Here is a 26,928-nt window from a genome sequence, read left to right as displayed (position 1 = left end):
GTGAAACCCCATCTCTACTAAAAATACAAAAAATTAGCCGGGCATGGTGGTGGGCACCTGTAGTCCCAGCTACTCTGGAGGCTGAGGCAGGAGAATGGCGTGAACTTAGGAGGTGGAGCTTGCAGTGAACCGAGATCGCGCCACTGCACTCCAGCCTGGGTGACAGAGCGAGACTACGTCTCAGAAAAAAAAAAAAAATTGCATAGCTATTAGAGGCATCATTTGGAAATATAATAAGAGGAACTATATATACTATATGAGCTTCAGTGATATCAGATCAATAGATTATGAGATGGAAAAAAACACTGCACTATCAGTTGCTCTTCTGCCCCATTATTTTATCTTCTAGATAAACATCTGGGAAGCACAGGTATATGAGACACAGAAACACAAGGCACTGTGGATGCCTCTTCTGTCTGGACAGAAAACTGGAGTCAGGAGACCTCTCTGAGTCCCCAGAGACAGAATCATCACTACTGTGTGTCCTTGGGTAAGTCACTCCTAATGTGCTGACATCACCTCTGTAACACACCAAGATCTTCATATCTTGGGCACTCAATAAAAGGCAATCATAATTATTTCTTGTATATCTACTGGGGTATGTCAGGATGAGGGAGACAAAGGCCAACCACAAGGAAACAATACTTTCCTCTAGAGACCTTTGGGAACCTCACTATTAACTGAGTGCCTGCCATGTGCCCTACACCGGGATAGCTGCTTTATGTAGGACAGTGGGATATCCCAAGTACCCTCTCAACAGCCTGTGAGTAAAGAGTCTTTGCCCCATTAGATGAATGAGAAACCCAACGCTCAGAGAGATTTAAGTAAACTGTTCAAGGTTACACAAGCTGGTTACTGCTAAGCCTGAGAACCAACCTAGGTCTTAGAATGAGGACTACTATCTCAATGTGTCCCTATGTTATCTCCCATTTTCTCTACTCAACTTCCTTCCGTGTGATCACTGATGAGTCAATAATTATTTCTCAGGGACCTACCGATGTCTAGCACTTTACTGTGTTCTTTAAGAGAAAAGGGCTAGGTATCAGAGGAGGAAGATCTTTCACCTTGGTGAATGATATGCTCTCTGGGTAGGCAGAGAGCCTCTTCACATGAGGCCACTTGGAGAAAGAGCTAAAGGAAAAGTCACTAGGCCAGTGACTTTGGGCCACTGTCAATGGGCTAGTAGGAGCTCAGAGAAGGCAATGGCCAGGTTTGCTGGAAATAGACAGAGAAAGCTTCAAGGAGGAAAAGGACCTTGACTTGGGCCTCAGATGATGGGCAGGACCTAGAAGGAGGTAGGGAGGGAAAACTCAGCTGTTTGACTATAGTTCCTGGTCTTATATTAATTATACTGGCCTATCTTTATTAAATGGTCAGGTTGCCCCAACTTGAAATCAAGGTCTCATCTGATTTCTCCCTCTCCCACAGACAAAGCTCTCCTTCCTGCTTCACTGTATCTCCTGAATCTGTCACTACCTTAGAGCTTCACCATTTCTCATTTGAACTCTTAGAATAATCTCTTCTCTAGTTTTCCTGCTTCTAGCCCCACCCCTTCCTTCAGATAAATCTTGTACATTACCATCAAATTAAACTTTACTCTTCCCTGCTTTTAACTGCCATTCTCCTGCTTGAAGGCGCTGACGGTAAACCTACCACCCACAGAGTAAATCCTGCACTCTTCATCCTGACATTCAGCATCCATCAGAATTGAGCCCCAGGACACACATTCTTAACCTAGTCATGCACTTCTCTGCCCTCACTCAATGTGCCCCAAGTATGCCTTATTCTTCCCTCTCATTGTCCTTATGTGTCATTTACTTCCTGCCAACTGCCTTCTTATTCCCCCTAGAGGTCCTAGTCCTGCTCATTCTTAGAGGCCAACCCTCATCACTCAGCCTCTGAAGCCACCCTAGCTGGAAGTGATCTTTCCCTCCCCTGTTGCAGCTACACACAGGGTCTCTACCCTTCATGTTGCCCTTAACAAAGGTTTTTGTACCATATATCCTTGTACCTTTCCATGTCTGTGTGTGTGTGTGTGTGTGTGTGTGTGCACGCATGCACTGGGAGAAAGAGTAGTGGTAGCTCATCAGGGAGGTGGTCAGATGTGGGAGATCAGATATGATCTTGTCTTCTATGGTCCCTATGCTGATACATGGTGATTTGCTCAGAAAATCTCAGTCTCCAAAGAAGCTGTTTTCCAATTGGCTCATAGCTGAACCTGCTTTCTGTGTTCACAAAGGTTGGAGTAGAGATTTAACTCCTCTTCTGTTTAATGGGCTTTTGATATAAAAAGAAATTAATCATATTCTGAAAGAAGAGCCATCCCTGAACTCTCAAGTCTAGATCCCTTATCTGTTCTTTTAGCACCGTTATTTCCCCATTGTTAACACTCATTAGGTTTTGTAATTGGCTCTTTCCATTTCTGCATCCCCCTATAAGCCCCCTAAAGATGGAGACTGCCATATTCATCTTTGCATCCTCTTGCATGATTATTCAAATATCCCATTGATGAAAACAGGTATATATATGTGTGTGTGTGTGTATATATATATGTGTGTGTGTGTGTGTGTATCTGCTTCTGGTAATGGTGGACTAGATGATTTAGAGCAACCCACCCATTGAAAAGAACTACAAAAAGTCAGATCTCTGAAAGGCCACAAAATTAATACAATTGTGAGGAATTACTAGGTTATACTACAAGAGAACAGAAGCATCCAGAGAGGTAAGCCTAGGACTTAGAACTATATTTTTATTGAAGGCATCTGTGGTTGAGTAATAAGCCTGTGCTAAACTGCGTGGAACTTATGGCACATTCAAGGCACTATAGTAACAGAAATCAGAGCCCAAGGCCCATCAAAAGGGGTGGAGTGTTTCCTGACAAACCATCACCCATAGTATGCTGGGAACCTCAAATGTTTATACCTTCAGGGTAATTGTAATCGAAAAATATACTGGCCCTTACAAAGTCTTGTAGCTTGGCTTTGCATCATCTGGGTGGACTAGTGAACTGTAAGCTCTGAACAAATATTATGGTGGTAACAGACAGGAAGCACTTTTTTTTTTTTTTTTTTTTTTTTGAGACAGAGTCTCACTCTGTTGCCAAGGCTGGAGTGCAATGGCGCAATCTCAGCTCACTGCAACCTCCATCTCCCAGGATCAAGCGATTCTCATGCTTCAGCCTCTTGAGTAGCTGGGATCACAGGCACGCAGCACCACGCCTGGCTAATATTTTCGTATTTTTAGTAGAGACGGGGTTTCACCATGTTGTTCAGGCTGGTCTCAAACTCCTGACCTCGTGATCCACCTGCCTTGGCCTCCCAAAGTGCTGGGATTACAGGCGTGAGCCACCGTACCTGGCCAGGAGGCACTCTTATGGGCCTGACCAATGCAAATAAAATCTTCTCTAGAGTAAGATTTTTATCATTTTGGGCCTTAGATTATTACAACAATTGCTGAAATACAATATCCACACACAAAGATAACCAGATGCACGAAAAAAATACGTTATGAGTAAGAAATAGAAACAACAGGTAACACAAATAGATCAATATGATTTGAATTATTTGATTTATCAGGTACAGATTATTAAACCACAATACTTACTGTATTCAGATAAAACCTCATCTTGAAGATTTCAATATAAATAAATAAGAAATAAATAAATAAAATTCATATTTAAAATCTTCCAAAATGTTTCCGACCAAGAAAATTTTAGGCCCAGATAACTTCACTAGTGAAGAAAATAATATCCATCCAACACAGTCTTCCAGAGAATTAAAAAAGAGAGAATACTCTGCAAGTCATTTTAAGATTTGGTATAACCTTAATATCAAAACCCGACAAGGTCATTATGGGAAAAGAAAAATATAGGTCAATGTAACTCATTGACATAACTGAAAAAAATTTAAAGAAGAAAGAACCTGACCATATATGAGAATAATAATATACTACATACAAGTTAAGGTATTCCAGAAATGAAAGATTGGTATAATATTTGAAAATCAATTAATGTAATTTACCACATTAAGAGAATAAAGTCTAACAATCATATGATTATTTTAATAGATGAAGAAAAAAATTATTTATAATAGAAGCCCTTATTAAATGGGAAGAGACAGAAGGGGACTTCCTTGATTTGTTAGAATATGTTTATAAAAAACATATAGCAAACATAAAATATAATGATGAGTATAGAAAGCTTTCTCTTTGAAGCTGAAGCTGAGATTAGGAAGCCCCAGATCTTTTTAAAATTTGACTGTAGGTCTCAGGCCAGTGAAAATAAAAAGATGAAGGCAGGAAGGCAAAAGGAAGGAAGGAACGAAGGGAAGAAGAAAGAAAAGGTAGAGAATTGGAAAGGAAGAAATGAAACTGTCATGCACAGACAACATGACTGTAATTTAGGAAATCTAAAAGAGTCCATATATAAAAATTTTGGAAGGAATAAATGAGTTCATCAAGTGTTCTGGATATGACAATATACAAAATTCAGTTGCATTTCTTAATCAGCAAAAAAACAGTTACAAAATGGAAGTTTTAAATCCAATACATGATGAATGTTACTGAGATCTTTAAATAAATAAATGGAATATATACCATGGTCATGGGTTGGAAGACTCAGTGTTAGGAAGATGTCAATTCTCTTCTAACTGACCTATAATTACAATGCAATCCTAAACAAAACTCCTCCTTCATTCTCTCCTTCCCTTCTTCCTTCCTTTCATGGAACTTGACAAGCTGATTCTAAAGATTATATACAAACACAAAAAGTCAAGAATAACTTACACATTATTGAAAAAATACCAATCTGGAGGACTTTGCTCTGTCTACTAAATACCAAAACTTATTATAAAATCTAAATATTGACACATGTTATAAAGTCATAGTAATTTAGTGTGATACTAATCCAAGGATAGCCAAAGAGACCAATGGAATCAAAGAGAGATCCCAGAAACAGACCCATGCATTATGGATTGCTGATTTACAATAAACGTGCATTGTTAAGCACTGGAGGAAAGGATAACTTTCATCAAATGACACTGAATGAACTGCAATATATAATATGGAAAATGTAAATCTTGACCCCTACCTCACATTAAACATGTGATGGTTAATTTTATGTGTTAACTGGGCCACAGAATGCCCAGACATTTGTTCAAATGTTATCCTGGGGTATTTCTGGATGAGATTAACATTTGAATTGGTAGACAGAATAAAACAAATTGCCCTTCCTAACATAGGTGGGCCTCATCCAACCAATTGAAGACTTGAATAGAATACAAAGGCTGAGTAAGAGGGAACTTCTGTCTGATTGTCTGAACTGGGACATTGGTCTTTTCTTGACTTCAAACTTGAACAGAAAAATCAACTGTCCTTGGGTCTTGAGCCTGTCTCGAACTTGCTGACTATAGATCTTGGGACTTCTCAGCCTCCATAATCACATGAGCCAATTCCTTGTAATCTCTCTCTCTCTCTCTCTCTCTCTCTCTGTATATATATACATATATGTGCTATATATATTTGCTATAGATTAGTTCTGTTCCTCTGAAAAACCCTAATGCAATACACAAAAACTAATTTGTGGTCAATTATACATCTGTCTTCTAGAAAATAATATAGAATATCTTTATAACTATGATGTAGGCACAGAATTTTTAAACTGGACACAAGAGTACTTATCATAACTATCATTCCATTGAAATTAAGACATTCCATTAGTCAAATGACACCACAAAGAGAGTAAAAAGACATGCCACAAAGTTGGTGAGCTACTTGCAATACATTTCACTGACAAAGAGCTCAGATGCAGAATATATTTTTAAAATCCTACAAATTAATGTGAAAAAGACACATAAGCCAATAGTAGAATGGGAATAATACAACCACTTCATAAAAGAGGATATCTAAATTGTCCAAAAAAATGAAAGTGTGCTCAGCTTCATTAGTTATCAATGAAATGAAAAAGGCAGATAATAACAAGCAATGGTGGTGATGTAGAGCACCAAGAACTCTTATCACTACTGATGGAAGTGTAAACTGATACAACCAATTTGGAAGTTTGGCATCATATATTACAGTTGAACATGCAATTCTCCTCACAGATAGCTACCCAACAGAAATTTGTGTACGTGTATACTGAGAGGTATATATAAGAATTTTCATAGCTGCATTATATATAATATTGAAAAGCTGGAAATAACCTAAATTTATATAAAGAACAAAACAATAGCATAAACTGTGATATGTTCAATAATAGTGTACTACACATCAATGCAAATAAATTAATTAAATCTAAACATAGAAACATGGATCCATACCATAAACATAATGTTTTAGTTCAGGCTGCTATAACAAAATACTATGGCTTATAAAAAAACAAATTTATTTCTCATATTTCTGGAGGCTGGGAAGTACAGGATCAAGGTGATAGATTCAGTGTCTGGTGAGGGCCCTCTTCCTCACAGATGGCTGTTTTTCACTGTAACCTCACATGGTAGAAGAGTGAGGGAGCTCTCTGGGGTCTCTTTCATAAGGGCACTAATCCCTCCCAGTGGCCCCAACTCCTAATACCATCACCTTGGAAGTTTGGATTTCAACATATAATTTTTGGGGGGAGGGACATAAACATTCAGTTTCATTGTATATAGTATTGAATAAAATATGCCAGCTATAAAAAATACATGCTGTATAGTTCCATTTATATACAGTTCACAAAACAGGCAATATCCTAAACTATACTGCTTAGGATGTAAAATATAAAGAAAAACAAGGAAATGGTTACCATAAATTTCAGGATTATTATTAGCTCTAGTGGTAAGGAAGGGGGATGACTGAAGGGGACATCAATGGCATTTCTGGACTGCTAACAGTATTCTTCTTGACATGAATGGTGATTATCCAGTTTTTCATTTTGTAATAAATAATTAACTCTACATCTTGTGTATGTGTGTGACTCTATATGTGTGCTATCTTTCATGACCAAATGTTAAAATGGCAGAACCACAGGAGAAACAAATTCACAACCATAATGAGAAACTTAATATGTTAAGTTTCAATTGTTATCAATAACTGATAGAGCAAGCAGATAAAAATTCAGAAATGATAAAGAAGCTTGGAACAATTTGACAAACTTTTCTAAAGGACATACACAGAACTCTGAACCCAGTAAATGTAGGCATGAAACATTTTTACAAAAATTGATTATTAGGTCATAAAGATGTCTCAATAAATACAAAAGGATTGCAGTTATACACATGTTCTCTGACCCTCAATACACTTATACAGAAATCAATAATAGCAAAAAGAAAACTAGAAAATTTCCATATTTGGGAATATTTTTGCCCTTTTCTCACATCATTCCTCCTGGCATTTTGTACTAAGAGAATTTGATTTGGTGTTAGAGAATTCAGGCTCTATGAGGGGCATACTTTTTGGCCCAATATAACTAGTGGGGGTTACAAGTGAAAGGAGAGTCATCAAATCTACTGTAAATATGGGATAATTGATATTTGGAGTGGTCAAAAAATGGTTCCGAGATCAAAGAGCTGATAGTAAGTTCCAGTAGTAACTGAAACTCATGACCCCAATAGTCCATGATCTTAAGATACTCTGCTAGACTGCATCTCTCATATCCTGTGAGTTGTATGTGTGGTGATGGGCAGGAGTCAGCTACTTTGTGCTCCATTTTGAAGACAAAAAGACAGCTGGTCCTGGAGCCTAAGTCTGTGGACTCTATTCTCAGTAAACTCAATGACTGGCCTGTGTAATTTAAGAAGGCTCTGCTCTCTACATCTCAGAGCTTTTTTCATAACAAATGTCTACTCTCTAGGGGGAAAGATTTTACCAGAGCTCTGTCTCAGAGCTGTGGGGTAACAGTGATTACGATTACCTAGCTCCATCACCCTCTACACTTCTTGTGTCATCTAAGGGGAGGATTGATGCTATACAAAAAGAAACACTTGCGAAGGTCACAGGCTAGAGACATAGGTCCACTAAAAGATGGAGATTTAATTGGAAGATTATAGAATACTCCCTATCCCCAATGTCTTATCACTACACCATCAGGGCTCTAGTATAATAGTAAATTACAATGGAAAGAGCTGCAAAAACCAGAGTCTCTCTGTTTGGGAAGCCCAAAGTCAAGAGGGGAAACAAAAACAGGAACACTGAGAAATTTGATGCCTCTAGCACCTATAGCAATAGCAAACATTAATCAAATCACAACTCCTATCCAGATTAACATAGCTCCTTACACTAGAGGCTTATTTACCTTATTTACCTCAGTTCCTATATACCTGATATAGCATGTCTGGTTTTTAACAAAAAATTACAAGACAGCAAAAGGCAAGGGGAAAAAAAGTTCTGAAGAAACAAAGCAAGCTTCAGAACCAGACTCAGATATGATACAGTTTTTGAAATTGTAAGACAAGGAATTTAAAATAACTATGATCAGAACGGGTGTGGTGGCTCATGCCTGTAATTCTAGCACTTTGGAAGGCCAAGGTAGGAGGATTGCTTGAGGCCAGGAGTTCAAGACCAGTCTGGGCAACAGAGCAAGACTTCGTCTCTTAAAAAAAAAAAATTAGCTGGCATGGTGGTGCCTGCCTGTAGTCCTAGCTACTTGGGACGCTGAGGCAGAAGGATTGCTTGAGCCCAGGAGTTTGAGGCTACAGTGAGCTGTGATCATGCCACCACATGCCAGCCTGGGCAGCAGAGCAATATCTTGTCTCTAAAAAAATAAAAATAATAATAAATAAAATAACTATGATCAATACATTAAGGGCACTAATGGAAAAAGTAGACAACATGCCAGAATAGATGGATAATGAAGCTAGAGAGAAGGAAATGCCAATAAAGACTCAAAAGAAAATACTAGAAATTAAAAAGAAAACTAACAGAAACAAGGAATGCCTTTGATAGGTTCATCAATGGACTGGACACAGCTAAGGAAAAAGATCAATGAGCTAAAGATATGTCAGTAGAAACCTCTCAAACTGAAATGCAAATAGAAAAAAAAGAGTTAAAAAATAAAACAGAACAGAATATCCAAGAACTATGGGACAATTTCAACACAAGTAACATATGCTAAATTGGAATACCAGAAGAAGGAATAGAGAATGAAGCAGAAGAAATATTTGAAGTAATAATGGCAGATAACTTTCCAAAATTAATAGACACCAAACAATACATTCAAGAAGTTCAGTGGACAATGCGCAGAATAAATACCAAAAGAAAACACCACTACACCTAGGCTTATAATATTCAAACTGCATAAAACCAAAAACAAAGAGGAAATTGCCGAGACCAGCTTGGTCATGGAGACCCTAGCCCAGTGGCGCTAGAGGAATTAAAGACACACACACAGAAATATGGCATGTGGAGTGGGAAATCAGGGGTCTCACAGCCTTCAGAGCTGAGAGCTCCAAACAGAGATTTACCCACATATTTATTGACAGCAAGCCAGTGATAAGCATTGTTCTATGGATTATAGATTTAGTAAAAGTATTCCTTATGGGAAATAAAGGGATGGGTGGAAACAAAGGGATGGGCTCTGGCTAGTTATCTGCAGCAGGAACATATCCTTAAGGCACAGATCGCTCATGCTATTGTTTGTGGCTTAGGAATGCCTTTAAGTGGTTTTCCACCCCGGGTGGGCTAGGTGTTCCTTGCCCTCATTCTGGTAAACCCACAACCTTCAGCGTGGGCATCATGGCCATCACGAACACGTCACAGTGCTGCAGAGATTTTGTTTATGGCCAGTTTATGGCCAGATTTGGGGGCCTATCCCCAGCAGGAAATAATGAAAGAAACCAGAGGGGAAAAAACCACCTTACCTGTGGAAGAACAAGGATAAGAACTGCAGTGGAATTGTCACCAGAAACCATGTAAGCAAGAAGAGAGTGAAGTGAAATATTTAAACTGTTGAAAGAAAAAACAACCAACCTAAAATTATTATTATTATTTTTTTTTTGAGACAGGGTCTCACCCTGGCTCGGGCTAGAGAGCAGTGGTGCAATCATGGCCCCCTGCAGCCTCAACCTCCTGGGCTCAAGCTATCCTCCCACCTCAGCCTCCTGAGTAGCTGGGACTACAGGCACATGTCACCATGCCAGGCTAATTTTTTATCTTTTTGTAAAGACAGAGTTTCTACATTTTGCCCAGGCTGGTCTCAAACTGCTGAGCTGAGTGATCCACCTGCCTTGGCCTCCCACAGTGCTGGGATTACAGTTGTGTGCCACTGTGTCCAGCCTAAAATTCTATATCCAGCAAAATTATCCTTCAAAAATGAAGGAGAAATGAAATAAATACTTTCTCAGACAAACAAAAACTGATGGAATTCAGCACCAGCAAACCTGCACTTTAAGAAATGTTAAAAGATTTTCTTCAGGCAGCTGAGATCTACATAAAGAATGAAAGAGGATTAGAAATGAAATAAATGAAAGTAAAGAAAAATGTTTATTTTTCTTATTCTTAATTGATCTAAAAGATAACTGAAGAAATAATAGCAACAATATACTGAGTGATTATAGTGTATGAGTAATTGAAATGAATGACAAATGCTCTGCATTAAGGTATGTGCACTACATACAAGTTAAGTATAAGAGTGTTATTTGAAAGTGGACTTGGCCAGGCGCGGTGGCTCATGCCTATAATCCCAGCACTTTGGGAGGCCGAGGCGGGCAGATCACGAGGTCAGGAGATCAAGACCATCCTGGCTAACACAGTGAAACCCTGTCTCTACTAAATATACAAAAAAAAAAAAAATTAGCTGGGCAAGGTGGTGGGCACCTATAGTCCCAGCTACTCAGGAGGCTGAGGCAGGAGAATGGTGTGAACCCAGGAGGCAGAGCTTGCAGTGAGCCGAGATCGCGCCACTGCACTCCAGCCTGGGCGACAGAGTGAGACTCTGTCTCAAAAAAAAAAAAAAAAATTAGCCGGCGTGGTGGCACATGCCTGTAGTCCCAGCTACTCGGGAGGCTGAAGCAGGAGAATCACATGAACCCAGGAGGCAGAGGTTGCAGTGAGCCAAGATCGCACCATTGCCCTCCAGCCTGGGCAACAGAGCGAGACTCTGTCTCAAAAAAAAAAAAAAAAAAAGAAAGAAAGTGGACTTAGATTGGCTAAAATATGTAGTAAACTCAAGAGAAATCACTAAAAGTTGTTTGAAAAAGTATAACTGATACTCTAAGAGAGGAGACAAAATGGAACCATGTAAAATAATTAAAACCAGAGAAGGTAGAAAAAGAAACCTTGGACAACAAATAGAAAACTGATACAAACATGGTTGATATTAATCCAAATATATCAAGAAACACTCTAAATGTGAGTGGTCAAAATACACCAATTGAAGACAAAATTTGTCAGAGTGAATTTTAAAAAAAACCAACTAGGCCAAGCACAGTGGCTCAAGCCAGTAATCCTAGCACTCTGGGAGGCCGAGGTGAGCAGATCACTTGAGCCCAGGAGTTTGAGACCAGCCTAGGAAACATGGCGAAACCCCATCTCTACAAAAAATACAAAAATTTGCCAGGTGTGGTGGCATGTGTCTATGGTCACTGCTACTCAGGAGGCTAGGGTAGGAGGCTCGATTGAGCCCAGGAGGCCAAAGCTGCAGTGAGCCATGATCATGCCACTGCACTCCAGCCTAGGTGACAGAATGAGACCCTATCTCAAAAAAAAAGAAAAAACCCAACTACATGTTGTCTACAAGAAGCCCACTTTAAACATAAAACTGTGAGAGGTTAAACATAAAGCAATAGAGAAAGATATATCATACTACACTAATGAAAAGAAAGCTGGAGTAGCTATATAATTTTAGACAGAACTGACTTCAGAACAAAGACAATTATCAGAGATAAAAAGGGGCATTACATAATAATAAAGGGAACAATTCTCCAACACATAATAATAATAAAGGGAACAATTCTCCAACACATAATAATTATAATTAGTTATGTACCTAACAATAGAGTGTCAACATATGTGAGGCAAACCCTAATAGAAATGAAAGGAGAAATAGACAAAAATCCATTATTAGAGTTGCAGACTTCAATAACCCCTCCTGCCACTCAGTAATTGATAGATTAAGCAGGCAGAAAATCATTATGGATATAGTTGATCCAAAAGGCATACTAATCAACTTTAGCTAAATGACACTTCATCTAATTTACAGAACACCCCAACAGCAGAACACCATTTTTTTCAAGCTCACATAGAAAATTCACCAAGAGAGAACATATTCTGGTCCATAAAAGATACCATGACAAACTAAAAATAAGAGAAATCACAAGTATGCTCTCAATAAAATTAAACTAAAAATCAGTAACAGAAAGATAGATGGAAAACAAATACCTGGAAATTAAACATACTTCTAAATAACACAGCTCAAAAAGAGCTCTCAAAAGAAATGAACCAACCCAAATGCCCATCAATGATAGACTGGATTAAGAAAATGTGACACATATACACCATGGAATACTATGCACCCATAAAAAAGGATGAGTTCATGTCCTTTGCAGGGACATGGATGACGCCTGAAACCATCATTCTCAGCAAACTAACACAAGAACAGAAAACCAAATACTGCATGTTCTCACTCATAAGTGGGAGTTGATCAATGAGAACACATGGACACAGGGAGGGGAGCATCACACACCAGGGCCTGTCAGGAGGTAGGGGGGTAAGGGAGGGATAGCATTAGGAGAAATACCTAATATAGGTAACGGGTTGATGGGTGCGGCAAACCACCATGGAACGTGTATACCTATGTAACAAACCTGCACGTTCTGCATATGCACCCCAGAACTTAAAGTAGTAAAAAAAAAAAAAAAAAAAAAAGACACAGCAAGAAGCTCACAGTCTGCAACTTGAAAGAGGACCCTCACAAGAACCCAACCATGCTGGTACCTAATCTTGGACTTCCAGACTTCCAGAACTGTGAGGAAAAAAACATTGCTGTTGTTTATAAGCCACCCAGACTATGGTATTTTATTATAGCAACCTGAACAGACTGGTATGGTTAATGTATGGATTTTTGCCAATTTTTACCTTACCCTCCAACATTAAAGAGACTTGTTACTTTGCTACTTTATTTTCTTCCCCTTACCCATTCTTCAAAGATGGTCCTTTCTGGACAGATTTGTTCTTTTGGGCTAATGAAAAATTGATAGTTATGGATGGAAAACAGGACCAGATCGGTAATAGAGAAAGGCGGTGACTTACCAAAATAATTTGCCAATCTGTTTATTAATACTGAGGAGGAAAACATAGAACGAGTTAAAACCATGAGAGCAGGAGATTAGAGAAGGAATTTTTCAAGAATTTAGAATTAGAGAAGTGAAAAAGCACCCACAATGTGCAAGAAAGGTGTAAAGGAGAGAAATGGAGAATTTGCTGTAGTATATAAATGTTCTTTTTGTAGAATCATAAAAAAAAAATCCACAGGGAAGCTATGATTCAGTATAGGTTCATCTGTACCTAGTTGTTATTAATAAACATTTAATTACTTTGAAAAAATATTTTGAACTAAATGAAAATATATCAAATTTGTGGAAAAATATGATATAGCAAATGATAGAAATCACAAGTATGCTCTCAATAAAATTAAACTGGAAATCAATAACAGAAAGGTAGATGGAAAACTCAAATATCTGGAAATTAAACATACTTCTTTTTTTTTTTTTTTTTTTGAGACAGAGTCTCGCTCTGTCGCCCAGGCTGGAGTGCAGTGGCACGATCTCGGCTCACTGCAAGCTCTGCCTCCCGGGTTCACACCATTCTCCTGCCTCAGCCTCCCGAGTAGCTGGGACTACAGGCGGCCGCCACCACACCCGGCTAATTTTTTATATTTTTAGTGGAGACGAGGTTTCACCGTGTTAGCCAGGATGGTCTCGATCTCCTGACCTCGTGATCCACCCGCCTCGGCCTCCCAAAGTGCTGGGATTACAGGTGTGAGCCACCGCACCCAGCCTGGAAGTTAAACATACTTCTAAATAACACAATTCAAAGAAGAATCCTCAAGAGAAATGTAAAAGTATTTTGAAGTAAATGAAAATACAACATACTAAATTTGTGGGATTCCCCAAAGCAGTGCTTAGGGGAAAATTTCTAGCTTAGACGCATATATGAGAAAGGAAAAATCTACAATCAATAATCTAAGCTTTCAAATTAGGAAACTAGAGAAAGAGGAGTAATTTAAGCTTAGAGCAAACAAAAGATATAATAAAAATTAGAGAATAAATAAATGAACCTGAAAACAGGAAAACAACAGAGGAAATCAATGAAACCACAAGCTGGTTCTTTAAAAAGCGTAAATAAAATTGACAGATTACTTGCCAAGCTAACCAAGACAAAGAAAGAAGACAAATTAACAATATCAGAAATGAGGCCAAGCGTTGTGGCTCATACCTCTAATCTCAGCACTTTGGGAGGCTGAGGCTGGAGGATCGCTTTGGCTCAGGTGTTTGAGACCAGCCTGGGCAACATAGCTCTAAAAAAATTTAAAAAAAGAAATGAAGGTGGAGTTATCATTATTGATCCCATGGACATTAAGAAGTTAATATGAACAACTCTATGCCTGCAAATTTGTTAATATAGATGAAATGTACCAATTCTGCAAAATAAAATTTTTTAAGGGAAATAAAACATATACAGATTGGAAAGGAAGAAATAAACTGTCTTTATCTGCAGTTGACATGGCTGCCAAAGAACTGACAATTGCCTGGTGCAAAGTCCCAACATACAAGATTAATATACAAAAGTCAGTTGCTTTCCTATATACTAGCAATGAACAATTAGAACTTGAAATGTAAAAGTACCATTTACAATAGCAGTCCCCAAATGCAGAATGTGAGAAAAGAAGTTTAATGTATCACAAATGTATGAAACAACCTCACTGAAAGGGATGGGGGAATAAGGTATTGACATAGGTAAATTTGGAAATAAGTGGAGTCTGTAAGACTAAAGGCAAAAGGAACTGTACATAGCACTCTACTCCAGTTGATAAAGTTGTTTTCCACAGGGGACAGGTTTACAATTTTGAAGCCACTATATATTTATATAATTAATAAACAATTAGTAAAATGGATGGCAGATGGTAGGAGACAGGTTTCTCACAGTTGGAGTAGAAGTTTACAAATAAGCAAGAGGAGGCTAGAATGATCCATGCAGTAATAGACTGTAGTTGGAGACACTAGCATAAATTTATGTTTAGCCTTATATAAATACAGATGGTTATATACAAAAATATTTATATTTCCATAAATACTTCATATATGTATGGGTATTATATACACATATATCTTTTTGCTATGTCAACTGAGAGGGCCTAGAAGCAATTATATTTCAGCAGCAATGAGTATGTCTAGCACCCAGATCTTGTTTTTCTAACACCATTCTCCAACATAAGATACCAGGGCTACTTGGAGAAATGGCTGATTCTAGGACTTGGGCAATATGAAAGATAAAGCTATAGCATCTTGTAGTGCCAGAATGTAAGTAAATACTAAAAAAAAAAAACCCTCGACAACATAACAATGGAAGCGTGTCAAATGAATACAGTAGCCAACTGAAAGCTCCCAATGACCAAAGCTGGAACAATTTGAGCAAAAACATGTAAAGTAGTATTGCGTTAATCCAAAGTATAAAATAGTCATGAGTCTACATTGATACAAATAAACTGAATATATAAATAAGTGGGGAATAAGAGTCAAATATCCTCTGCAGAAGGATTCCAAATAATTTTTGTCAATACTCTGCCTTCAAGGAGGTAATAATGCCCTACTCCTTAAGTGTGGGCTGCCAATAGTGACTTTATTCCAAAGAATACAGTATGGAAAGGGAAAAATAAAACTTAACCTTGGAGAAACCTAACAAACACTACTTCAGTCAGGTTACCAAGGATAAGAACAGTGGTAAATATATCGATGGTATCCCCTTTATATGATGAGAATGGCATTTTACCTCTGGTCTTCTTCCCAAAACACATAACGCCTGTGTAATCACAAGACAATCAAACCCAAGTTTTGGGACATTATACAAAATACCTGACCAATACTTCTCAAAAGTGTCAAGGTCATCAAAAACAGGCAAAGTCTGAAAAACTCTCACAGCTAAGTGGAGCCTATGGAGACATGACGACTAAATGTAACCTGAATGGGATCCTGGAACAAAAAAAGGACATTAAGGGAAATCCAAATAAAGTATGTACTTTAGTTAATAATAATGTATCAATATTGGTTAACAGTGACAAATGCACCATACTAATGTAAGATGTTAATAATAGGGGACAGTGCATATGGGATACTCTGTACTATCTTTGTAATAATTGTGTAGATCTAAAACCATCCTAAAAGTTTATTAAAAAAAAATACTGTAAGGAAATAAAAAGCTACTCAAGAGCTGGGGGGAAAAACCACATAGGTAGATGGGTCTGTTGAAATAGAAAAGCAGGGCTTAACAGAAATTTCCTGGGAGACAATTCCTAAGAAAAAAGTGTTAGCAGACTAGAGATTAACAAATGAGAATAGCACAGCATCTCATCACTCAGCTTTTTCTCTTGGCTCAATCTCCACTATCTAAATCCGGTGGAAACGGCTATATGCAAAAATATACACAAATCAACAAAAAACATGGAAAGCAGTGTTTTGTAAAAACTTTATAAAATATCAAGGCCCAAGTGACAATTGGGTACTAACAACCTGAGTTAGGATAATTCTATTGTAGGTAGAGAAGGAATTCTCCACTTTTCTGTTGGGACAGTGTTGCTTAGTCCATCATGGTCTCCAGCCCATCAGCAGCAGCTGGGGCCTTAGGAGGGTGCAGGATCCATGAGAAGGGGCACACTACCTTTCAAGTATGGCATTACCCAGGAAGAGTGGCACCCATCTCTCAGCTGTCTGGACTTATTTCTGGGCACAGGTGAGACCCTCCTTCAGCCCTTCCCAAGCATCTGACTGGGTACTGGTTCTGCTAGTGCAAGGGGAGAGAGTAGGAGCCAGCCTAACACAGCTCACACACTCAATACTTCATTTGATCTTCTCCACATGTCTAGGCTAATTTTATCCCCGTTTCACAGATGTCAAGGCTGTCCCTTACAGCAATGGCGCTGTAATAACCATCGAGTTGACTCCTCCAGCTTCCAGTCCCAGAGGTAATGCAACTTTTACCTATCATTTTATGTCCTGACAACAAGAATTTTAAGTATATCCACTGTCTTTATAAGTTCACTGGGCAGTTCATTTGAATGCTTATTCAAATGAATGAAATTCAAATATTCACTGTTTTCCAATACTTTATCTTTTATTATTTTTGTGACTAAAGAAATCTGTGTTTAGGAGAAAAATGGACAGATGAACAAAAAAGAACAGAAAAAATCACCCACAGATAACCACTGTTAATCTTTTAGTGGACACAGCTTTCAGAATTGTTTTCTATACTATATTAGTAGGTATCTTTGTAGTTTTACAAAAATGTACTGATGCCATATATTTGGTTCTGCAAGTTGTGTTTTTTAATTTTACAATGCAACATCAACATTTTTTCCATGTAACAGATGAACATTTGCTACTGAGAACACTGCGTTGCAGATAGGTCAAAAGGCTGCTAGCAACAGGAGGGATGCCTAAAGTATTACCGTAAGGTTAAAGCACATGGCCTGGTAAATGCCTGCCAGGGACACTACACATAAGGAATGTCTTCAATGTCCCTTCGTGGGGCCCTGCAGCCACCCCTGAATTCCCTTGGACCTCTAGGGTAGAATGGGTCCTGTAAATTTCTTTGCATCCACAAAAACGCCCCCAATTTCTGTTTGCTTTTTCTCTTCTCATCCTGCACCTTAGCCATATTGTCAAATTCTCTTATCATGTCCTCATTGCTGAAATTCATATCGTGTATGGCCTCTTTATACTCCTTGAGGTAATGAGCCAGCCCCTTATTAGTTTTTCTTTTGGCTTTCCTGGGTACATCATCCTCAGCTGGGCGCTTTCCTGCAGCCCTTGTTTCACTCCCTGGCTCTCCCTCACTCTCTGGCTTTCCCTCTCTCTCTGATCCTCCCTCCATCTCTGACTCTCCCTCCCTCTCTGACTTTCCTTCTTTTGCCTTTCCCTCACTCTCTGGCTTTCCTTTATCCTTTAACATTTCCTCATCTCCTGTTTTGCCCTTGTTTTCTGTCTTTCCCTCGTTTTCTAACTTCTTGTCTTCCAGAGTACAAGCTACTTCTGGCTTTCTCTCGTCCTGTGGCTGTTCTTCATTTTCCATCTTTCCTTGGTTTGAAGCCATTCCTTCATTTTCATTGTAGAGTTTTTCCATGTCGAGATTTCCCCTCCTTTTTCTGTCCTGGGGGATGGGGGTGGAGGAAAGAGGAGACAAAGAGGAGACATGGGAGACTGAGGGCATGGGGTGGAATGCAGGTCTGGATAGTACTTGCATCTCACCCCTGATGAGGGTTCCCCTAAGCTGGCCGGGCCTCCAAGAGGGCCTTCTGCCCACCACGTAGCCCGCCACTCCTCCCACACACGTGAGCCAGCCATTCCCTGGCAGGCTCTGCCACTTTCTCTGCACTGGTTCAGCCTGGTAAGGTGTGTGTTCATGTGGGTGGGGGAATGGGCAGGGGCCCCAATTCGGCCCTGGCCGGGCCCTCCACACTCTCAACCCTTGTGGGCCCCTGTCCATGCAGCCCCGTACTTTCACGGACCTGTGGGGATTCTGGACAGGTTGCTCCTCCTTTTCAGGCTTCGCAGAGCGCTGGGAACAACAGACGCGCAGACCTGCGGACAGACAGGAGACAGGGGCAGGGTCTGCGCGCTCAGCGGGCTCACAGGGACGCGGTTCCCTTTCCTGAGTCCAGGCCCTTCTCATCCATCGTTCTCCTCCCCTACCTCCCCCGCACCCCAGCCGCCATTTCTTTCCAGGCCTCGGGCACCAAACCAGGATGCTTTCCAAACTAATTTTGGTTCTCTGTGCCCTTCTTCCTCAGAGGCAACTCTCCTCCCCAGCCTCGCGGTCAACATTTTTCTCTACGCACGGGAAAGGCAGATGGGGTTTACTTCCACTGTGTCACTACTGGGGCGTCCCCAGCCCACCATCTCCGGCTCCAAAATGGACGGAGGGCAGAGAAGAGGATGTGCCTGGAAAGCGAGCATGGATACTTGGGAGTGCTCACCTTCCTCACCCTCTGCCCACTGCCTACGTGCTCCCCCTCAGCCACCTCTAGCCGTTTTCCCACCGCCATCTCTGTCCACACTCGGGCCAGCTTCCCTGGACTCGACCCGACCCCACCCCCAGCCTTTCCCCCTACCGTACCCGTTCCCCTTCCGCCATTCCAGTGTTCCGCTGGCAGCGTGGAAGGCCCGCACACTGACCTGGAAGAAGCTAGACCAAGAATTAGGAGCCCAGGAACCGGAGCAGACGAGACCCAGCCGCGGGGACAGAGGGCAGGCACTCGGACTGGTGCCTACATCTGCGCCCGGGCAGATCACGTGAATGCCGCAGCACAGGAGTTCCACCGCCCCACGCCCCGCCTCCTAGCCAGCCGCTTCCAGCCACCCACCACCTCTCTCCAGCAGGTACCCTCTCACCTCCCTGGGCCCTTTTGTCCTTTTCTTCTTGTTAAGAAATTAATCAAAGAAAGAATTTTAATGAAAATCACAGTTTTTTTTTTTAAATGAGTTGGGCGGTCCAGAGGAGGAGTCTTGATAATGTTGCTCTTAAATTCCACTGAAATAACGTAGACCCACCCAATAAAATCGTATGAATGTGAACTTAAGTACTGTATAAAGAATAGAATATTGCACTTTAGAAAAAACTTAAGAAAAATTTTCCAAAATAAATGAAATTGTCCCTTTTTCCTGACATGTACAAACATAAATTTTCAAATGAATAAAAAATAGTTATATTTGAAACAAAATAAAAGAACGATTAATTTATCTTAAGTGAGAAACCGAATATACAGAGACAATGACCAGACCACATACGAAAATAGAACTGTGACCCACAACCTTTGCTGCAAGCAGCTCAAAAAGCCGAAGTATAGCATCTGCAGAAATGTTCAGGACTTTAATCAATTTGCTAGCCTTTCTGGCCTTTTTAATTTTTTTGACCTGATGACAAACAAGAAAAACCCAAATATGAACCCATACTCAATCACTTAGGATGCTTGCCTCTAGCTGGCCTGCCTCTAGCTTCCTCACGTCAACAACATCCAATCAGAGCATACTTGAAGTCTTTGTGTTTTTGTTTTCCACTATAAAGCTTTCCCACTCCCCTGCCTGCCTTTGAATCTCTCCCAGACTCAAATGATGGTGGCTTGACTTCCTTGCTATAAAAAAGCTGTGAATAAGTAGCACTTGTTTGTTCTCTTATGGGTAGTCTCCGTTTATCTCCACATAAGCTTTTGGTGTGGAAGGCCTTTAAATATAGTCACGTGCCACTTAATAACGGGGATATGTTCTGAGAAATGCATCAGGCAATTTCGTGGTGGTGCGAACATCGTAGAGTGTAGTTATACAATCTATATGGTATAGCCTACTACACTCCTAGGCTACATACTATAGCCTATCGTATTCTATGCTGTCCGTTGTCGTTGACCAATCGATATGCAGTGTGACTGTATAACAAAGAGACAAATGCTGATAGATTAGATTACATGAAAATTTTTAACAGATTTGTTGAAGGATTGGGGACACATGCACTCTCCCTTGCTCTTATTGAATATATTGGTGAAATTTTTCTGAAGATCAACTTTGTAAATTATTTAAAAATAAAAATATCGGCCAGGCACGGTGGCTCGCACCTGTAATCCCAGCGCTTTGGGAGGCTGAGGCGAGTGGATCACCTGAGGTCAGGAGTTCAAGACCAGCCTGACCAGGATGGTGAAACCCCATCTCTACTAAAAATACCAAAACTAGCTGGGCGTGGTGGCAGGCGCCTGTAATCCCAGCTACTCGGTAGGCTGAGGCAGGAGAATTGCTTGAACCCGAGAGGCAGAGGTTGCAGTGAGCCGAGATCACGCCATTGCACTCCAGCCTGGGCGACAGAGTGAGACTTCGTCTCAAAAAAAAAATTAATATTTGATCTTTTGTGCCAGTAATTTTACTTGTAATAGTTACCCACAACGATAATTTTCTTTCTTCAACTTTTATTTTAAGCTCAGGGGCACATGTGCAGGATGTGAAGGTTTGTTACGTAGATAAACATGTGCCATGGTGGTTTGCTGTATAGATCATCTCATCACCCAGGTATTAAGCCTGGCAGCCACCAGCTATTCTTCCTTATGCTCTCCCTCCCTGCCCCCAGCAGGCCCCTGTGTGTGTTGTTCCCTGACATGTGTCCATGTGTTCTCATCATTCAGTGAGAACACATTCTCCCAGTGAGAACACACGGTGTTTGGTTTTCTGTTCCTGCATTAGTTTGCTGAGAATAATGGCTTCTAGCTCCATCCATGTGCCTGCAAAAGACATGATCTCATGCCTTTTTATGGCTGCATAGTATTCCATGGTGTATATGTACCACATTTTCTTTATCTAGTCTATCATTGATGGGCATTTCAGTTGATTCCATATCTTTGCTATTGCGAATAGCGCTGCAATGAACATACAGGTGCATGTATCCTTATAACAGAATGATTTATATTCCTTTGGGTATATACCCAGTAATGAGATTGCTCAGTCAAATGGTATTTCTGGTTCTAGGTCTTTGAGGAATCGCCACAGTCTTCCACAATGGTTGCTGATTTATACTCCCACCAACAGTGTAAAAGTGTTTCTTTTTCTCTGCAGCCTCGCCAGCATCTGTTGTTTTTTGACTTTTTAATAATAGCCATTCTGACTGGCTTAAGATGGTATATCATTGTGGTTATGATTTGCATTTCTCTATCAGTGATGTTGAGCTTTTTTTCATATGTTTTTTGTCCTCATGTATGTCTTCTTTTGAGAAGTGTCTGTTCATGTCCTTTGCCTACTTTTTAATGGGTTGTTTTTTCTTGTAAATTTGTTTAAGCTTCTTGGAGACTCTGGATATTAGACCTTTGTCGGGTGGATAAATTGCAAAAATTTTATCCCATTCTGTAGGTTGTCTGTTCACTCTGATGAGTTTTGTTTGCTGTGTAGAAGCTCTTTAGTTTAATTAGATCTCATTTGTCAATTTTTGCTTTTGTGGCAATTGCCTGTGCCTATGTCCTGAATGCTATTGCCTAGATTTTCTAATAGGGTTTTTGTAGTTTTGGGTTTTACATTTAAGTCTTTAATCCATCTTGAGTTAATATTTGTATATGGTATAAGGAAGGGGTCCAGTTTCAATTCTCTGCATATGGCTAGCCATTTCTCCCAGCACTATTTATTAAATAGGGAATCCTTTCCCCATTGCTAGTTTTTGTCAGATTTGTTGAAGATCAGATAGTTGTAGGTGTGTGGTCTTATTTATGAGTTCTCTATTATGTTCCATTAGTCTATACGTCTGTTCTTGTACCAGTACCATGCTGTTTTGTTTACTGTAGCCTTGTAGTATAGTTAGAAGTCAGGTAGTGTGATGCCTCCAACTTTGTTCTATTTGCTTAGGATTGTCTTGGCTATTTGGGCTCTTTTTTGGTTCCATATAAGTTTTAAAATAGTTTTTTTCAATTCTGTGAAGAATGTCAATGGTAGTTTAATGGAAATAGCATTGAATCTATAAATTTCTTTGGGCAGTATGGCCATTTTCATGATACTGATTCTTCCTATCCATGAGAATGGAATGTTTTCCATTTGTTTGGGTCCTCACTGAAATCCTCTCTGATTTCTTTTAGTAGTGGTTTGTAGTTCTCCTTGAAGAGGTCCTTCATTTCCCTTGTTAGCTATATTCCTAGGAATTTTATTCTTTTTGTAGCAATTGTGAATGGAAGTTCATTTATTATTTGGCTGTCAGCTTGCTTGTTGTTGGTATATAGGAATGCTAGCAATATTTGCACATTGATTTTATATCCTGAGACTTCGTTGAAGTTGCTTATCAGCTTAAGAAGCTTTTGGGCTTAGACAATGGTGTTTTCTAGATATAGGAGAATTTTATTTGCAAATAAAGATAATTTGACTCCCTCTCTTCATATTAGAATACCCTTTCTTTCTTTCTTTTGCCTGATTGTCCTGGCCAGAACTTCCAATACTATGTTGAATAGGAGTGGTGAGAGAGAGCATCCTTGTCTTGTGCTGGTTTTCAAGGGGAATGCCTCCAGCTTTTGCCCATTCAGTCTGATATTGACTGTGGGTTTGTCATATATGGATGTTATTATTTTGAGGTATGTTCCTTCAATATGTAGTTTATTGAGAGTTTTTAACATAAAGGGATATTGAATTTTATCAAAGGGCTTTTCTACATATATTGTGATAATCATGTGGTTTTTGTTTTTAGTGCTGTTTATATGATTAATCACATTTATTTATTTGCATATGTTTAACCAACCTTGCATTTCGGGGATGAAGCCAACTTGATCGTGATGGATAAGCTTTTTGATGTGCTGCTGGATTTGGTTTGCCAGTATTTTATAGAAGATTTTTGCATCAATGTTCTTCAAAGATATTTGCCTGAAGTTTTCTTTTTTTGTTGTATCTCTGCCAGATTTTGGTATTAGGAGGATGCTGGCCTCTTAATATGAATTAGGGAGGAGTCTTTCCTTTTCAATTTTTTTGGAATAGTTTCAATAGAAACTATGCCAGCTGTTCTTTGTACCTCTGGTAAAATTCAGCTGTGAATATGTCTGGTCCTGGGCTTTTTTTTTGTTGTTGTTGTTAGTAGGCTATTTATTACTGCCTCAATTTCAGAACTTGTTATTGGCCTATTCAGGGATTCAACTTCTTCCTGGTTCAGTCTTGGGAGGCTGTATGTGTCCAGGAATTTATCCATTTCTTTTAGGTTTTCCAGTTTACATGCATAAAGGTGTCTGTAGTATTATCTGATGGTTTTTATATTTCTGTGGGGTCAGTGGTGATATCCCCCTATCATTTCTGATTGTGTTTATTTGATTTTTTCTCTTTTCTTCATTAGTCTCGCTAGCAGTCTATCTATTTTATTTTTTCCAAAAACCGGCTCCTGGATTCATTGATTTTTTTGAAGGGTTTTCCATAGCTCTATCTCCTTCAGTTCAGCTATCATTTTGACTATTTCGTGTCTTCTGCTAGCTTTAGGGTTTGTTTGCTCTTGGTTCTCTAGCTCTTTTAGTTGTGATGTTAGGTTGTTAACTTGATATCTTTCTAGCTTTTTGATGTACCCACAGAGATAATTAATACAGTGCTAAAATAGTCTTATATTTAAAATTTTCACTTTGGGAAGCCAAGGTGGGTGGATTGCTTGAGCCCAGGAGTTTGAGACCAGCCTGGGCAACATGGCAAAACCCTGTTTCCGCAAAAATTACAAAATTTAGCCCAGTGTGGTGGTGCACACTGGTAGTCCCAGCTACTTGGGAGGCTGAGGTGGGAGAATTGATTTATTGCTCTCGGGAGGTAGAGGCTGCAGTGAGCTGAGACTGTGCCACTGCACTCCAGCCTCGGTGAAAGAGCCAGACCCTGTCTCAAAAAATTTATGTTAAAAAGATTCCCATAGCAATTATTTATTGAACACTTATTCTTTGTTTGTATTATAACTACAGTAGTGATTCCGTTGGCTTAGTTTATAATTAAAAAAAAATGGAACAGCACAAGTGTCCATCATTACAGATTTATTTACATAATCTTCTTAGTATACCCGCTTAATCTGGTTATCTTTGGGTGTTTGGTTTATAAAAATAATTAATCCTTATATATTGGGCACTTAATACACAGTAAAAATAATTCTTTATTAACTGTTCATCAATCCAATTGATAGTGACACTACTATGTGTGGTGGGACACAAAGGACAGCCACAAGTATGTGATATTGCCCTCTAGAGATGCCACTTATGTTAGCAGCACTGTGCTAGCTACCTTGTCTTATTGGGCGTGCTATTTCATTTATCCCTGGTGGGGCAATTCACACTTCAAGGAAGCAGAATGACTTATAAGGCTACAATTTTAACCAATATAGTACTGAAATAAGCACAGTAAGAGAAATAAAACAAGAAAGCCTACTAACACACCCAAATATACAAGTTTTTAGTGTGTGATAGGGAAACATTTCTGATTAGTAGTAAAAAATAGGCTATTATAGAAACTATGTTTGTATAATTAGTTAAATATTTGAGGGAAAATGAAGAGCTTTACTTTCTGACATACATTCAGATATCTTCAGGGTAGGCAAGAGACATGAAATAAAAGGCATCCAGGTTGAAAGGAAAGAAGTAAAACTATCTATTTGCAGGTGATGTGATCTTGTATATAGAACATCCCAAATAATTCACTAAAGAACTGTAAGAACTAACAAATGAGTTCAGCGATGTGGCTGAATATATGATTGATATACAAAAATTAATTGTATTTTATGTGCTAGCAATGAACTATTCAAAGAGGAAAGTAAGAACACAATTCCACTTAAAATAGCATAAAGATAATAAAACACTTAGAAATAAATTCAATAAAAGGTCCAAGACTTGTACACCAAAAACTAAAAAAAATTGTTGAAAGAAATAAAAGAATACCTAAATAAATGGAAAAACATTCTATATTCATAGATCGGAAGACTTAGTATTTCCAAAATTGATCCATAGAATCAATGTAATCTCTATCAAAATCTCATCTGGTTTCTTTGCAGAAATTGGTAAGCTGATCCCAAAATCCACATGAAAATGTAGGAAACCCAGAATATACAAAACAATATTTAAAAAGAAGGAAAACATTGGAGGTCTCACACTTCCAGATTTCTATCAAGGCAGTGTGGTACTGGCATAAAGACATATAGATCAATGGAATATAATTGAGAGTCCAGAAATAAACCCTCATACCTACAGTTGTGCCAAGAAAATTCAACTATGAAAGAATAGTCTTTTTAACAAATGGTGCTGAGACAAATGGATATCTACCTGCAAAAAAAATGAATTTGGGTCTCTTTCTCACACCATCTACAAAACAATTCAAAATAGATTAAAGTCCTAATTGTAAGAGCTAAAACTATCAAATTCTTAGAAGAAAACTTAGGTGTAATTCTTTATGACCTTGGATTAGGCAATGGTTTTTAGATATGACAACAAAAGCTCAAGAAACAAAAGAAATATAGATAAATGAGGCTCCATCAAAATGCACAATTTTTATGATTCAAAGGGCATCATCAGGAAAGTGAGAAGACAACTAACAGAATAGGAAAAATTTTTGCGAGTAATGTATCTGATAAGGGACTTGTATCTATAATACATAGAGAATACTTACAACTAAATAATTTTAAAAACCCAATTTTAAAATGGGCAAAGGATCTGAATAGGTATTTCTCCAAAGAAAATATACAAATGGCCAATAAATACATGAAAATGTGCCCAACATCATTAGCCATCAGGAAAATGAAATCAAGGCCATAATGAGATACCGCTTTATACCCACTAGGATGGATATAATAAACAAGAAATATAATGACAGGTGTTTGCAAAAATGTAGAGAAACTGGAAACATCACATACTATAGGTGAGAACATCAAATGGCACACTACTGTGGAAAACAGTTGGGCAGTTCCTCAAAATGTTAAACATGGCATTACCTTATGACTCAAGAATTCCACTCCTAAGTATATCCCCAAGGCAAATGAAACAATATGCCTACACAAAACTTGAATGTGTATGTTCCTGGCAGCATTATTTATTATAGTTAGGAAGTAGAAATATCTTAAATACCTATCACTCAATGAATAGATATATAAAATATGATATGTCTGTACAATGGAATATTATTTGGCAAAAAAATGGAACAAAGTGCTGATACATGCTAAAACATGAATGAACCTTGAAAACCTTGTGCCAAGTGAAATAATCCAGTCACAAATTATTACATATTGTATTAGTCCATTAATATG

At 38.9% G+C, this 26,928-nt stretch overlaps 2 protein-coding genes across 26 annotated transcripts in view; one reads left to right on the top strand and one right to left on the bottom strand.

Annotated features, from left to right (window-relative positions):
* Positions 1-26,928, top strand: part of LOC129053009 (uncharacterized) — a 160,525-nt gene that overhangs the window by 66,704 nt on the left and 66,893 nt on the right. For 19 of the 22 annotated variants that reach the window (XR_010138999.1, XR_010139000.1, XR_010139001.1 and 16 more), the window contains exons 2-4: positions 350-490; positions 17,072-17,146; positions 18,971-19,559. Coding sequence is in view for 2 of the 22 variants with exons in the window: in XM_063721231.1 (XP_063577301.1) it covers positions 375-490; positions 17,072-17,146; positions 18,971-19,559 (780 nt within the window). In the remaining 20 variants the exon portion in view is untranslated. The remainder of the gene's footprint in view (positions 1-349; positions 491-17,071; positions 17,147-18,970; positions 19,560-26,928) is intronic. The other 3 variants (XR_010138995.1, XR_010138994.1, XM_063721232.1) reach the window with 3 other exon arrangements.
* On the bottom strand, positions 17,484-19,518 carry TCEAL4 (transcription elongation factor A like 4). Of its 4 annotated transcripts, none has more exons than XM_009235079.4 (3): positions 19,356-19,518; positions 18,689-18,761; positions 17,484-18,330 (listed from the first exon to the last, which is right to left on the bottom strand). In XM_009235079.4, the coding sequence occupies exon 3, from the start codon at positions 18,301-18,303 to the stop codon at positions 17,674-17,676; it is 630 nt and encodes a 209-aa protein (XP_009233354.3). In that variant the 5' UTR covers positions 18,304-18,330; positions 18,689-18,761; positions 19,356-19,518; the 3' UTR covers positions 17,484-17,673. The 4 variants fall into 4 exon arrangements, with proteins under 4 accessions (XP_009233354.3, XP_063577076.1, NP_001126582.1 ...); XM_063721006.1 differs by having other exon boundaries at positions 19,297-19,488; NM_001133110.1 differs by having other exon boundaries at positions 17,484-18,325; positions 19,356-19,458.

This window comes from Pongo abelii, chromosome X (genome assembly GCF_028885655.2).
Source record: "Pongo abelii isolate AG06213 chromosome X, NHGRI_mPonAbe1-v2.0_pri, whole genome shotgun sequence".
NCBI lineage: Eukaryota > Metazoa > Chordata > Mammalia > Primates > Hominidae > Pongo > Pongo abelii.
The sequence above is the reverse complement of the archived record's forward strand: the minus strand, read 5'-3'. Positions and strand labels throughout refer to the sequence as shown.